General features: G+C 39.6%; 1 protein-coding gene across 1 annotated transcript in view; it reads right to left on the reverse strand.

Moving 5' to 3' along the window:
* Positions 1–517: 517 nt before the first annotated feature.
* Positions 518–14,018, reverse strand: part of LAPTM4B (lysosomal protein transmembrane 4 beta) — a 55,679-nt gene continuing 42,178 nt past the window's right edge. Inside the window, 1 exon segment of the mRNA XM_009079462.1 lies at positions 518–975. Within this exon segment, the coding sequence (XP_009077710.1) occupies positions 901–975 (75 nt within the window). The 3' untranslated portion in view covers positions 518–900.

Below are 14,018 nucleotides of genomic sequence, written 5' to 3' on the forward strand. Positions count from 1 at the left end.
CTGCGTAGTTTAGTTCACACTCGGCAGAACATTGCAATATTTACAGGCACATTCCAATGGGAAAACATTTATATATTGAGTGCAAGAGATGTAGCTTTGTCACCTGACCATGGGACTTTAAAAGCAGGCATTTTGTGACCTCAAAGTACTATTTGTGAAGTTACTGGGGAGGAATAAGGTGTGCAGGCAGGAAAAGAAAATTACCAGGAGTTGCTATGAACTCCTTTTTTTGAGCGTCAGAATGGTTGCAGACTGGGACAATGCGAGTCTGTGCAGACCACAGGTTGTGGCTTGTTGCACATCACAGAGTGGTTTGCCTGCTCTCATTTCCCATATTTATTCTTCCTAATTGAATTTGTTTCCCATTAGCCAGGTTGGTGAGAATAGTGCATAAGACTCATTCTTCTTCTTGTAATCATCATCCTTCATAGCATAGTAAGGTCATACATTCTTGCAGAACAGGAATGAATTGGAATGTCACTTTTTTGGACTTGGTCTGTATTCTGAAGGTGAAAGTGGGCATCTGAGAAACACTTTGAAAGGTTTACAAATGAAAAAGATAAAGTTACACTCTGAACCTGACTGAGAATGCAAAGTTCTATGTTCTCTAGCACTGCATGTCAGACATGGTGGAAAAAGCTATTCAGTGACTACTGTAACCTTAGCACTACCCAGAATTGTTCTGAAACTAGTTCACTAGTTTCTGAAACACTATTGTAGTTGCAGCAAATTATTAAAACTATCTACAGACTATTAACCATACAATTCAGGTTTCAATATGTCATCAAAACAACAATGTATAACCCACAGAGGGTATATCCTGGAAGTGAAATTATCAAACTATTGCTCCAATGTCTGAAAAGTAAAGCTATTTTCCCTAGGGACACAGCACTCTCTCACTTATGCTGACACATAAGGTGGTGGTGGCTCTTTAGCAGCTCCATTCACAGGATCATCATATGGTGGCAACAGGACCTGCAGGAAAGAAAAAAAGGGTTGTATTTTTAAAAAAGAAGTCAGATTACAAAACTTAGAGAAAAGAAAACCCTTAAGGCCTTGTCCTCCACCTTGTTCAATGTGTGTGCTTGTTTTCATTACAAAGGAAAACGTGATTTCTTCTCATTTCTTATTAACCTCAGTGACAGCTTGATTTCAGCCATTCACTGCTAGTACCTGAATTTGTTCAGTCTGGCAGTGATAGTAGCTGCTTATTCTGCAGCTCTCCTCTGTCAAGAGTGCTTAACATTGTCTCCTGGAGGAGTGCTCAAACTGCTACGCCAGAGCAAGAAAAGTACAGAAAACCTCTCTTTCTGAGGCCTCCCTGGAATAACTAATAATTATTTTGGAGTGGGAAGAAAGAAAGTAAATGAAGAACAAATTACCCAATGTCTAAATAAATCTCCATTTTTGTGCTTCTGCAGTGTTCAGCTATGAGAAGGAAGACCTGCACTCCTTTCTGAGAATCCTTGAACATCTGATAGTGATTAGGACAGCTTTATTCATATATCATCCCCACTCACAGGAGCCCAGGCAGCTTCCTAGGACATGGGAGATGCAAGTTCAGGCCACACAGAGTAGAGGAGAGATTTGAACCAAGATTTCTACTTAATTAGGCAAGCATGCTAGCTGTCATGCAATTCTTAATGGCACCAGCACTGATACTAATTAGCTTGCATGTGAAAGGCAAAAGAGCACTTGGACTGAGGATAACATAGACCTCTGAATGAAGAATGAGTGTACATTCCCTAAAATATCTCAGTATCATGTAAGAATATCAGTTCAAGTGAACTGTCAGAGATATTTTTTGCAGCTGAAGGTCAATTACTCATGATGGAATTGGTCATTAAAGAATATGCAAAGCTGATTGTCTAAACATACACAGGGAAAATCCTGATCTCAATAAAGCCAATAGAAGTTTTGCCATGAGAGGATTTCACCAGTTCTTAAAGAAGCTGGCAACCTGCCTCTGCAAAGAAACATCCATAATCATCCCTTCTGGACCTCAACCACAACATGCAAAATCAGTGGGAAACTTTCTATAGATTTAAATAGACTTTGGATCAGGCTTTTTTTGGGATAGTTCCAAGGGTGATTCACATTATACTTACATGAGTTTACAGACATGCATTGATGACCATATGTTCAAGTACATCTGTGCATGTTTGTTAGATTACAGAATGGCTACCTTGGCATCTTCAGCCCTTAATCAAAAAAGTTGCATTATTTAGAAAAGGATATTGTCAGAGCCATCACTCTTTATTAATACCACATGTTTGAGCTGGTAGATGCAATATAATATGCACTACATAATCTAAAAAGCCTTGTATTGAAAAATATTTAATAAGTTTTGTCACTTTTAAAGGGTGTGAGCAGCTTACGGCAGATGACTTAGCTGGTGAAATTAGGACAACATACAGAACTTCAAAGAAATATTGTGATAAAAATCATAAATATATTTTACAATTTAACCTCAATAAATCACAGTGCTGAAGCATGTAAACTGTGAAAAGCACTACAGTTTAAATCCTCTTCCTAATCCTGATCATTAGTTTAATAAAAGGGTTTCTAGCAAAATCCTCATGTTACTGAAAAAGGCATTAGCTTTTCAAATATACTGAAACATGTCCATCAGTTTACTATGACACATTATAATTAATGATTAAATCTGATCTATAGATGACTGAAAATGAATCAAGTTCACTTTGTGAAGATTTCGCTATCTTATTGCACTCTTTTAATGCTAAGCCCCAACCTGTGGTCCATTTCCTTTCAGGTTCAGTGTCTGTTTCATCAGGCATGAATAGAAATGACAGCAGACAAATCCAAAGAGCTGTCCATCTTCCTGATGGCAAAGATGAGCTGATCAATAAAGGACAATACCTCCTCCTGTGCTCTGATCCTGTTTTAGATCAATGGATCCTATGACTACGGTGGTTACATCAATATTATTACTTCAGCAGTGAAGTTACTGTCATTTGCAGTAGGTGTCCTAGACCGGAGGATTACTGATATTAGTGAGCTTCTCCATTCCCTTCACTCCTGTATGAAACAAAATCTGTCCGGTAAGAGAACAACCTCCTGGTGAGCCTTTAACTTCTTGGGAGGTGAGCACTTTTCTTTGCTCTACAGACTCAAAACTCATACATGGGTCAATGGCTCCAGGAACTCCCAGAAGATACTTTCTCACTTACCAGCAGTTCAACAAGAAGTGAGGGGAGATAGCAATACCTGTAGAAGCCTGCACAGTAAGGAGCTAATGCATTGCTATGCCTCAAACACCGATGACCATTCAAGTGGGCAAGTTAGAACAGGATGTGCCTGGAAAGGGGGGCTGCACAAATGTAGGGCAGCACTTTTTTGAAGCCAGTTTTCCTGTTCAGGTCCATGGTAACCACACAACATACAGCACAAGCGCAGAAGAAGGATCAAACAGCAGTAATATCCCTAGAGGGGGTACAGACCACCAAGGACCCCCAAAGCACTCCCTGACTCTTTTTGGGAACCGTCCATCAGGAAACTGCATGTGAGCCATAGTGTTGCACCGGACACAAAGAATGCCCTTCCTGGGGAGGGATCTAGGTGTTCCCATACTAACTTGAATGTATATAACCGGATGAACTTTTTGTTTCATGAGCCCCCACACTCAATGGATCAAAACTCTGACCATTTCTCTGATCACGGACACCAAAATTACAATAATCAAGTCTCATTGCTGGATCCATGGATGGTGATGTCTTTCCTACTATCTAGTCTTACCCTTTTCTCTTTCTTTCTTTCCCTTATATATTTTCTTCATGATATTTTTACACTTTTATAGAAAAGAACCAAAATGGCTACATACCTCCTTTCTGCTGCAATGCAATTGTTTTAAAATAAAGCTGCTTCATATATACACTGGTCATTCAGTATTGTTTCACTTAATTCACCCCAAGGGATTTATTGACCAGAACTCCAGTTACCTTGCCTCAGAGGAAAGCCATAACAATACCTGCAGGAGCTATATTGGAGAAGTCACCAGCTAAATCCTAAGGTATATGGATTTCTACAGCAATATTCAAAGTATGTTGGGTATGAACTTGGAAGACTGCTAGAAAGTTTCAGAAGTTTCACAAGAAAATATATACAGTAGGAGGCTGAAGAGTGTTTGCCAAGTGTCTGTAAGGTTTAGGGTCACCTTATTGCTGGCAAAGGTTATTTGTCTGAACAGTTGTATCAGTGACAACTTTACTTCCCACACATTTCTGTGTTTAAATATTTAAACATCCTGATCTTTCATTCCCTAGCATGAACAGAATAGTGATAAAAATAATCAGCATAGAATGAACAGAATTCAAAATTACTACTTTCATCCTGCTGTGTTTCAGTAAAACAAAGAAAATATGGATGGGATATTAAACAAAGCTTAAGACAACAGACAATAAGTGAAAGAAAACACTTGTAGTTTGTGGAATACGTGGCACCAGCTGGGACACCAAGTATCTCATGTCATTAGCATAGTAAAAGGCCTTCAGACTAATTCAAATGTTTTACTTTCAGTGGATGTGGTTTTGTTACTGTTATTTAATCATCTGTCAACTCTTAGTCTAAATAATCATCCTTCAGGTTCAGTGACAGTTTGAATAACTCTTCAACCACACTGTAATTACAAATCCTGAAACTCTGCCTCTGTAAGACTACCTTTTAATTTTTACAAAAACAGAGTTTCAGGCCCTTACTTTCCCTTAAGAATTTTCCCATCTTTTCTCAACTAAGTTTTGGCAGAAGGGAGAAATGATAAAACCTGAATTATGTCCATTTTTAACTGTTCAATGTAAAAATGGCTAACCATTTACAAAAATCTCAAAGAAAATATAATTTCATTAGAATTTTAATCATTGAATTTATACCAAAGTAGCTGAGAGTAAAAAATCTGGATCAGGGTAGTTTTCCCTTCTCTTGTGTTAATTTTAAAATTCAGCATGACTAATGGAAGCAGATAAGTGTCTTGGACATGAAAAAGCAAAGTTATTCAGGCAGTATGTTATGCTCTCCAGAGATATAAAATGGAAGTCAGTCACTGAGCCAAAGGGTGAATTCAGAAACTGGAAAATTTCAGAAACTCACTTCAGTCTTATCTATGAACCTAATTAGAATGGATGCAGTCTAAACTACTTCACAAAGTAGAAAAAAAATTATGCATATTTTGGGTCCATGTTATCCCCAAGGCAGAAAATCCACTAGGACAACTGATATATTTTGCTTCCTAGTCATTACATTGGAGCATTTCCTTGTTTGTTTGTTGTGAATTGAGAAAAATGTGTGTTAGTTCCCTGAATGCTCTGAGATCATGTTTGCAGAGTGTTTGATATTGTCACTCACAAGTTACTATAAAAAGTATGTATGAAGGATCCCCACTTTTTTGAACTCAGCGTTCCCTGAGTAAAGATATTCTGGCTTTTTATCAGTAGGTGAGCAAGCAAGTTTGGAAGATTGAATGGTTGAAGTGTTCAGTCCTACAGGATGCCTAAAATCCAAAGGACAGAAACTCCCAACTTCTTTCACATACCTTATAACTGCATTAATTGTATTTAAGAACCATGGACCGTTTTAACATAATTCTGTAACACGCAGCCAGAACTGACATTACTCACTGTTTGGACACAGTTGTCTGGTGATGAAAGCATCACACAGACTCTGAGATCAGAGTTCTAGGGGGTCCCAAACCAAGAGGGTTCAAACTCACAGCTCCTGCCTGCCCTATGAATGCTCCAGACATAAAAGGTTTTCAGTTAGGAACCAACCCCCCTGTTATCACACTAAGCCAAGTATGCAAGAATCCATGGAGAAAGAAAGAAAATAGGAGAAACCGTGCTATGTAGCCCCATGCCCAAGTGGGACAGGGAGTCCTGGGTGCTGGGCTTTGCTCCCAATAGCATTTAAGAATTTTGTGATATGCAATCTTGTATAATATGCAGAAATAATCCATAACTAACCCATAAGAAATCCTGTTCCTGACTTAGCTGGTGTGATCTGAGTGGTCTGAATAATTGTATTACATAAGCATCTCTCTATTATAAAGCACATGATACAGGATGACCTTCTCTGAAAGAAGTAATTACCAAACAAGTTTGCCAATGGCTATAACATGTTCAGATAATATAATCATATGTCATTTCATATTTTTTACATCCTGCTTAATTTGGTTTTGGAGAATAACTTTTTTAAGGCATTGCTTAGAAATACGGCTCAGAAGAAGCAGATGCAAATATTTGTATATTCAAACAGCTTGTAATTAATCTTGTCTCAAAGATGGTTTTAATTTTTTTGTTGGGTTTATTTTACAGGGACATATTGCATAATTTGAATAATCATTCTGTATTTTTGCAGCTGATTCCACATGCACTTGAACTTCCAGCAGAAAATTTTCTTTCTTCAGCATATGTACAAATATTGTTGCAATGATTACTGTTTGAACTCAGTCTCTTAGATGGATTTGGTGTCTAGTCCATGTCTAGAGGAGAATATGTGCTTTGTCCTGTATGAGTAAACTCAGAAATTTGATAAATTGATTATTTCTGCATTCTTAAGGGTATCGCCCAAAACTAACTGAACTCAATAGAAATCTTTCAGTGTCTCCAGGGAGCTTTGGATCATTTATTCTCACAGTCATTTGTATTCCTCACTGGGTGAAATGGTACAGTTGCCACATAATAGCTTTGAGTTTGAATAGCATTTTGTTTGGCTGCTGTATGAAACATTTGGGAGTTCCCATGGCAAAAAATCCTTGTTGTTGTCTTGTTAGAAACAAACATTGTGAGACACAGCTCTAACATAGTTTTCTCCAACACCACCTAGAACTGCACTTGATAATGCCAAAAAAACCTATAGATTAAAAATGCCTATGGTAAGTACTGATGGTTGTAGTGAGCATTCAGGATGTCTTCTCAAATTTTCTCTTTCCAGTGAAAACTTCAGCCCTTTGCACTGATGGACTTCATGTTACATCATACAGGTGACAGGAACAGGTGACAACAAGAGTTATGTGGAATTAGGGTCATTACTATTGCAATTTAATCCTGGTCCTGTTGCTGTCCTTTGGAGTTCTGACAAATCATTTGGCTTTGCCTTAGGAGGATCTCCCATTTCTAAAACAGACCTATTATGTGAATCATCTTAGAAGATGTTAAGACAGAGTTAAAACTCTCTTGGATGACACTTGCATATGACTGTATGAGACCAGGGCTAAAGTGTGCATTTACAAACTAAATATCTGTTTGCAGAAATTTCAGCCTATGCCTGGAAATATTTACGCCAAGCTCTTCACCACAGCTCTGTATGCACTACATGTCATTCTTCTGTGGAAGTGACCTTTGCATTTTAGACACTCAAATCCTTAGGAAAGGCTGATGTGAATACATACAAACTGTTAGTGGGCTCAGGTTTTATTATCTGTTTACAGAAGGGAGAGTCACCACAAGGTGAATAGTGGCAGGCAGATAAGGAAAGTATGCCAGAGCCAGTGCTGGACCATTTCACAGGTAAAAGTGCTGAACCACAGCTATTTCCTTGTCTGGGAGTCTCTGTCCGACGTGTGGTTCCTGGTGATGGGACGAACACTGACACAGCTGCCGGCTGGAATACAGTCACCACATGCCTTTCCTAATTCAGGATAAATTTTCTCCTTGTAGCACAAGGCTGATGCATCAGGTTCAGAGACAACTGAACTGAAAGATGAGGTTTTATGCAGCCCATGCCTAGTTGCAGCAGTCCTCTACTCTGGGTTTATTTCATCTCAGTGATTCCAGCCATGACCAACCACCGACTTGTGCCAATCTGATACCATTCTGCGGTTTGGAGAGGGTTTAATGGTATGCAATCACACTTACTAATTCCATGTTTACTTCCCTGCTGTCCTGTCATTCACCCAGCCAAGAGGAGTGGAATTTCCTCCCACAGCTGCAGTGCTTTGAGGAGCCATTAACTGCAACCTAAACCATGTTCAGCTGCAGTGAAGCAAGCAGCCAACCTACAAACAGCTTGAGAGGGAAGACTGCTGATGTGACCACCTGTCCAGTTCAAGATAGTCCCAACAGCCCTCATGTACTGTTGGGTTCTTGACTACGAAAATGTTTTGAAGATCACCTGGGGAAAACAGAAGATTTCTGTGTGCATACACAGCTATAGCGAGCTGATTGCTTCACTCTGTATGCAGGGAAGGCTGAGAATAGTTCTCTCCTTGCAACATTTTCCTGTAAAGTTTGACAATGTGCTTTTCTTCTGAGAAGTCTGAGACTACAAGGGAAATCTAAAATTCAGGTGTATTTTTTGCTTAAAAATTTCAGAAATCAAGCTCTGTTTTGGAGACTTGAGGTGCCAGGTGGCAGCTATTTCCTTTAGTACTTTGTACAGCAAAGAGCTCTGGACTATAGGTAAATATCACTGATTATAAGATCAATTCCTATATTTTATTTGAAATTAAATAAGCCTATTAATGTAGCACTTGTTTTATTTCCTGTACAAAATTTACTGGAAGTTACTATTGATTTTATTGAGGCAGACCTTCAAAAGCTTATAATGTTTCTCAATGTAGGGAGAGAAGAAGCAGCATTTATCAAGACTTTCTGAAGAAATGTGTTTTTTCTATAATGGATTCACAAGAGTTCATAGAATATCCTGAACTGGAAGAGATCCACAAGCATCATTTAGGTCCAGCTATTGTCCCTGTACAGGACCACCTCAAGAATCACACCTTCGTAGCTCTCCTTTGGATGCTTTCTAATAGCTTTATATCTTTCTTACATTGTGGTGCCCAAAACTGCACAAAGGGCTTGAGGTGAAGCTGCACCAGTGGGAGAAACAGGAAATATTAAAACTAAATCCACTGAGAATTCAGAGTTTTCTCTTTAACTCCTTAACATGAATCCCCACTTTATACTGACTGACAGCCTTCAGGAGAAGAGGGAGCCTTTTTCTTGCAGTGAAGAAACAGGAATAATAGTAATTCTGTGGCAACATGCAGTCAGATGTTGCATACAAGACAAACTGCAGACAGATGTAGGGATTAGCTGTCATCACACTGAAGCTAAACATATGCATGTAGGTACAGCTCTACTGGGTCAGGTAAAAGGTCCATCCAGATCACAGTAATTAGTGATGGATGATGAAGAAACAGAAGTGCAAGACAGAACAATGAAAGAAATTAAGAAAGAGCAGTGCAAGCATATATAGTTACAACTTGCCTAGAATATTTTCTCAACTGTCAGAAAGTTGAATGTCAAATTAGGGTGAAAAAATTGCTGAATTACTGGAGATTACAGGAATTTTTCTTCCACAGATTCTTCTAGCCTGTATTTGAACCCATGTTGACTTCCAGCACTGCAATGTCCTGTGGCAAGGAGTCCCACAGTTCATCTAGGTGTTACATGAATACCTTCTTCGGTTTGCTACGAAACCTGCCACTAGCTATTTCATTGCATGCCCCATAGTTCTTTTGATAAGATGCTAAGACAGTGAGCAGTTGTTCCTCCCTATACTCTTCTGCCACTCATGACTTTAAAGACCTCTGTCAGGAAGCAGTGCACATGTTCATGTTCTCTCTTCTGCCCTCTTCATCCCACTAAGGATCCTTGCTCCCCTGCAGTGCTGTCCACAGTGACTTTCTTCATACTAAGAAACTCACTTGACAGTTTTGGGTCCAGGCTGAAGAGAGAGCTCCAAGACCAGGTATGTGGAAAGTGCTGGGGAGGGAGCTGACCTCCATTTGCATGTGGCTTCCTTCAGGCTGAGGAGAGTAGCAAGCAACTTTAACCCACCTGACCTGGGTTAGATGTTCTTTCACATGAGATCAACTGCCCTTTAGAAGCAATTCTTAAAAATAAATGCTTAAAAATAAATGCTTATAAATATCTGCTTAGAGGCAACTCTTTACAGTGTAAATGAATGATCTGGTAAAATGAGCCCACTGAAAGCAACTGTTCCTGAGAAAGTCTGAGAGCAATGCTTAAAAAACCCAAACATTTCCAACTTTCTTTTATTAATCTTTCCCCTCTCCCCAGATAAAAAAAAAGCTCTGGTTATAGGGCCAAAGCCAAGGCTTCATGTCCAAGCCAAATAATATTTAATATGAAATGAGAAATGTTTGACTTTGCTTCATGCACAGATGTGGTTCTGGTTTCATTTGGATGCTTTTTGCTTGAAAAGTCTGTCCAAAATGTGCTAGTTAATTACTGTTTAAGGATTTCACTACATGTTGTCTGTCAAATAAATCCCAAGAAGTCTTCCTCTCAACATGGACAGGAAGTATTTTCATGTTGATATATATGCATTTCCTTTAGAAACCACACTAGAATTGATTACAGATGAAGTAAATGGAATCAGAATAGCTCAGAGATAATTTATAACCCCATTCAGCAAAGAAGTAGGGCTCAATGCTGCAAAATCATCTGTGCAAAGTTAGAGCTGGTATGGCTTGTTTTCCTTTGACTAAACCCCTTATTTATTCCAAGCCCCCAACTCTCCAAGACACTATTTAACAAACTTTACATGAGTTTATGAATGTCTGTAATGAAGCAGCACAATGTTTTCAGCACTCTGGATACATGAATAAATGTATATTTTACTAGGCCACAACAATATTTAGGGACAGAGTGCGATTACCCTTGCATGGGAAGAAAATTGGATTCAGGAAGCTTTTGTCTTTTTCCATCATGTGCAACCTCATAAAAGTCAACCAGAATAATGGTGTAATTACTCTCTCCATGCAAAGGCATGGAGGAATAGTTCACCTCAGGCCAGAGAAGTCTTTCCTACATCTTGGTCAGCCTTCTACTGCTGCATCTCTAGTTGCACATAATGATTTTTTTAGACAGAACACATTTATTTTTTCAATTCTTCCTTTACTTTTTTCCAAAATGAACATTTTCTGTATGAGCACATGCTTCCTCAGGGTGTACTTGTCTGCAAGTCATCAGTAGTGAAGACTTTCAAGTATACTTTTATTCTGTAACAAACGGTGGATGTGTTGCCTTGAATGCAGAAACTGTGACAGAGCACTACTCTTTCAATGGACTTTTTGATTACTAAACCACATCTCTTTCAACCTGATCTCCTCTTATGATTACACCATGTATCCCACTCTAGAGTTAACAAGACAGAAATCTGGGAATAGCTCACATGAGGCAACAGGACTGGCCATCTCCCAGGAGTGTGGTTATCAGAGCCATGCTTGCATTACAGATATTGCTGGAAAGGCTTCTGTCTATGTTTATAAAAGATCTATTAATGTTAGTAAACCACATCTGTAAAGCACTTGTCAACCAGAAACTCCCATAAACTTTTGCTGATCTTCTAAATTTGGTACATGAATACCCTCTCAGTCTTGTTCTTTCTGAAGTTGAATGTCTGTCACAGAATTCATTTAAAGCAGACCTCGCTATCCTCACTGCTCATCAGACAGAGAAGCAAAACCACAATTGCTGTGCAGTTTGGGACAGACCACAGCTGACAGTCATGTGTCCATAAAGAGTCCCAAGGGACGCTCAGCAAGAGTACAATTGCTCTATGGGGGCTGTTAAAGTGAATTGAAAGCAGACTGAAAGTCCATAAGTCACCAGAAGCCATTAATGACCACAGAAAGACGAGTCTCTCAGTTATTGTCATGCATAGCCAAACACAGGCAGCTGGGTGCTTCTCCCTGCTAGAGAGCTGAGTGTGGCTCTCGGGGGACCTCTGAGAGAGCAAGGCTCCCCACTGAGCCACCGCCTGCCCCTGCTCCCACCCACCCAGCTGATGGTCCTTCCACATCTGTGTGGTTTGTGGAGTTGGGAAAGCTTTGGCAGAGAAGCTTGGTGCTGGAGGGACTGGGATGTGTGAGGAGTTCCTCCTCTGCTTGGCAAAGGCCGGGGCCGTGCTGTGCAAGGGGATGCGATGAAGAGACACCAGATGAGGTAGTGCTGGAGCTGCAGCAGGACCGCCCCTGGGGGAGCAGCTCTGCAGCAGGGCAGGGCTTCCAGTGCAGGCCAACTCGGCAGCTATAAAGCCACAGCACGGCTAACTGCTGCTGGGACTCTGCCTCTCACACTCTGTTGCCCTTCTCCATTTGAGCAACAACTGCCTGAGTGAATTCACACCTCCCTGTCCACTGCTGCAGTGTAACTATGACCTGAGTCTGACCTGGAAAATCCACACACAACTCAGCTTAACACCAATATATCCTTGGCAATAGGGATTTAAGTTGTCGTTGACTTTTGACGCACTGATATGTATCCTTGGAATTATACTAAAGTCTTTGACTTGTGCTTTGAAGCCCAAGAAACAGCAGCTGTCAGATGGTAATGAATCAATCCTGTCAGGAAAAAAAAAAGAACTAAAGAAAGAAACACTGCAAATTTATAAACACTGTTTGTTTCCTACATTGCAACACTCTCAATTAATGAATCAAAAAAGAAGATATAAATTACACATCCCTGTTTCATGTTTTTTTTATAATCTAATTCTGAACACTGAGAACAGATCTGTCTATTACTATTGCACATCGCTTTCGAATTGTCATGTATTAGAAAAATTCCAGTATATGAACTGCAAATAAATGCAGTTTTTGTGTTTAAAATGAAAATTTGGGAAAAAGAGATAAACACGTATATTTTGATCTTGTAATTTAACTTACAAGTAGATTTAATGACTGCAATGACAAGTGAAAATGCTTTGGAAATCTTATTTTTAAACTTAAGAGGGTATTTGCCCCGAATTGACACTGTTAATAGCCCATTCCAAACAGCATAGCTGGCTTCTGACAGCAGCTACCTAGTAATAGGTGAGACCTACAACCAGAAGTGTGATTATCTAATAGCACTAAGCAACAGAACAAACAGGCAGCATGAAGCAATTCAGACCATAGGGAATGCTGAACTTTAAGAAAAAATTCTTCCATGAACAAGATAGCAGTGGAAGAAAGAGCTGAATAGAGATGATAAGATGAAAAGTTAAAAAAATAATAAAAAAGAAGGAATAATCTCTTCACTAAGATTAAAGGCCAAAAGAGAAGAGATGGGACTTCACTGTAAGTAGCATATGAAATGCTGGAGCAGATGCATAGCTGTTTGTTGGCAGATGCAGACCGTCATGAGACTTTTCTGCAACTCAGAATCAAACAGAAGAGGAAGCAGTGCACATGTTGCACATGCACACTAGTGAGGCATGAATGGCAGCATCCACGTGGAGCTTGAGCCCTTTGTAGATTCTCTCATTAAAGACATTGATCTGGGAATGTTCATAAGTGCAATTCTGCAGAAAAACAGATCCAGCATTTAAACCACATTACCAGGTCCTCGTGTTGACTATTGTATGCAGTTACTAACTAATCAACTGCTTTACTTAAAGCACTGGGTAGTTCTATTTATATCCTTTTTTTTCTTGCCTCTAATTCTTCTTCCTCTGCTCTGTCTCCTGTTGTACATGCTTTTCCTCTTGCAGGTTTTATTGACAGTTTTCACTGGGAAGGTCTGAGGTCCTCTGCCTGGACGTAGTTGGAGGCCCTGAGAAGGACTCAGAGAGTGAGTCATGCCGGGGGTATTCATTTGTGGTGTCAGCTCACTTTAAAGTATGTTCATGGTTACCATTCACTGCAAAAAGATGTTTCTGATCTAGTGGCCCAGTAATAATGTTATGCATACAAACTGCCACACAAGACCAGCTACTGGTGACCACTGACAAATTTGTAGGATTTTTATGGAAAATATCTTTAAAGCAGGATTTTTCTGCAAGTTGTCTTCTACTCTTACATGTACCATCCCAAAACTGGTTCAGTAGTTGGAAATCACAGGTCCCAAAGTACCTATCAGGAATAAGAGACCTTGTGTATGGTTTGTCTGTGTCTGGGCTCCATCTCATGCTTCAGAGTTTAATTGGCTTGAGTCTTAGGGCCCTTGCCTTTGCCCATAGACAAATTAAACACTTTCCACACATGCAGAATAACACAATAGCACAAAGAATGGGTCTTCCAACCTTACCAAAGAATATTCTTCCTCTGCTCAGAGGAATCA

The sequence above is a fragment of the Acanthisitta chloris genome, unplaced genomic scaffold (assembly GCF_000695815.1).
Source record: "Acanthisitta chloris isolate BGI_N310 unplaced genomic scaffold, ASM69581v1 scaffold30657, whole genome shotgun sequence".
Classification (NCBI taxonomy): Eukaryota; Metazoa; Chordata; class Aves; order Passeriformes; family Acanthisittidae; genus Acanthisitta; species Acanthisitta chloris.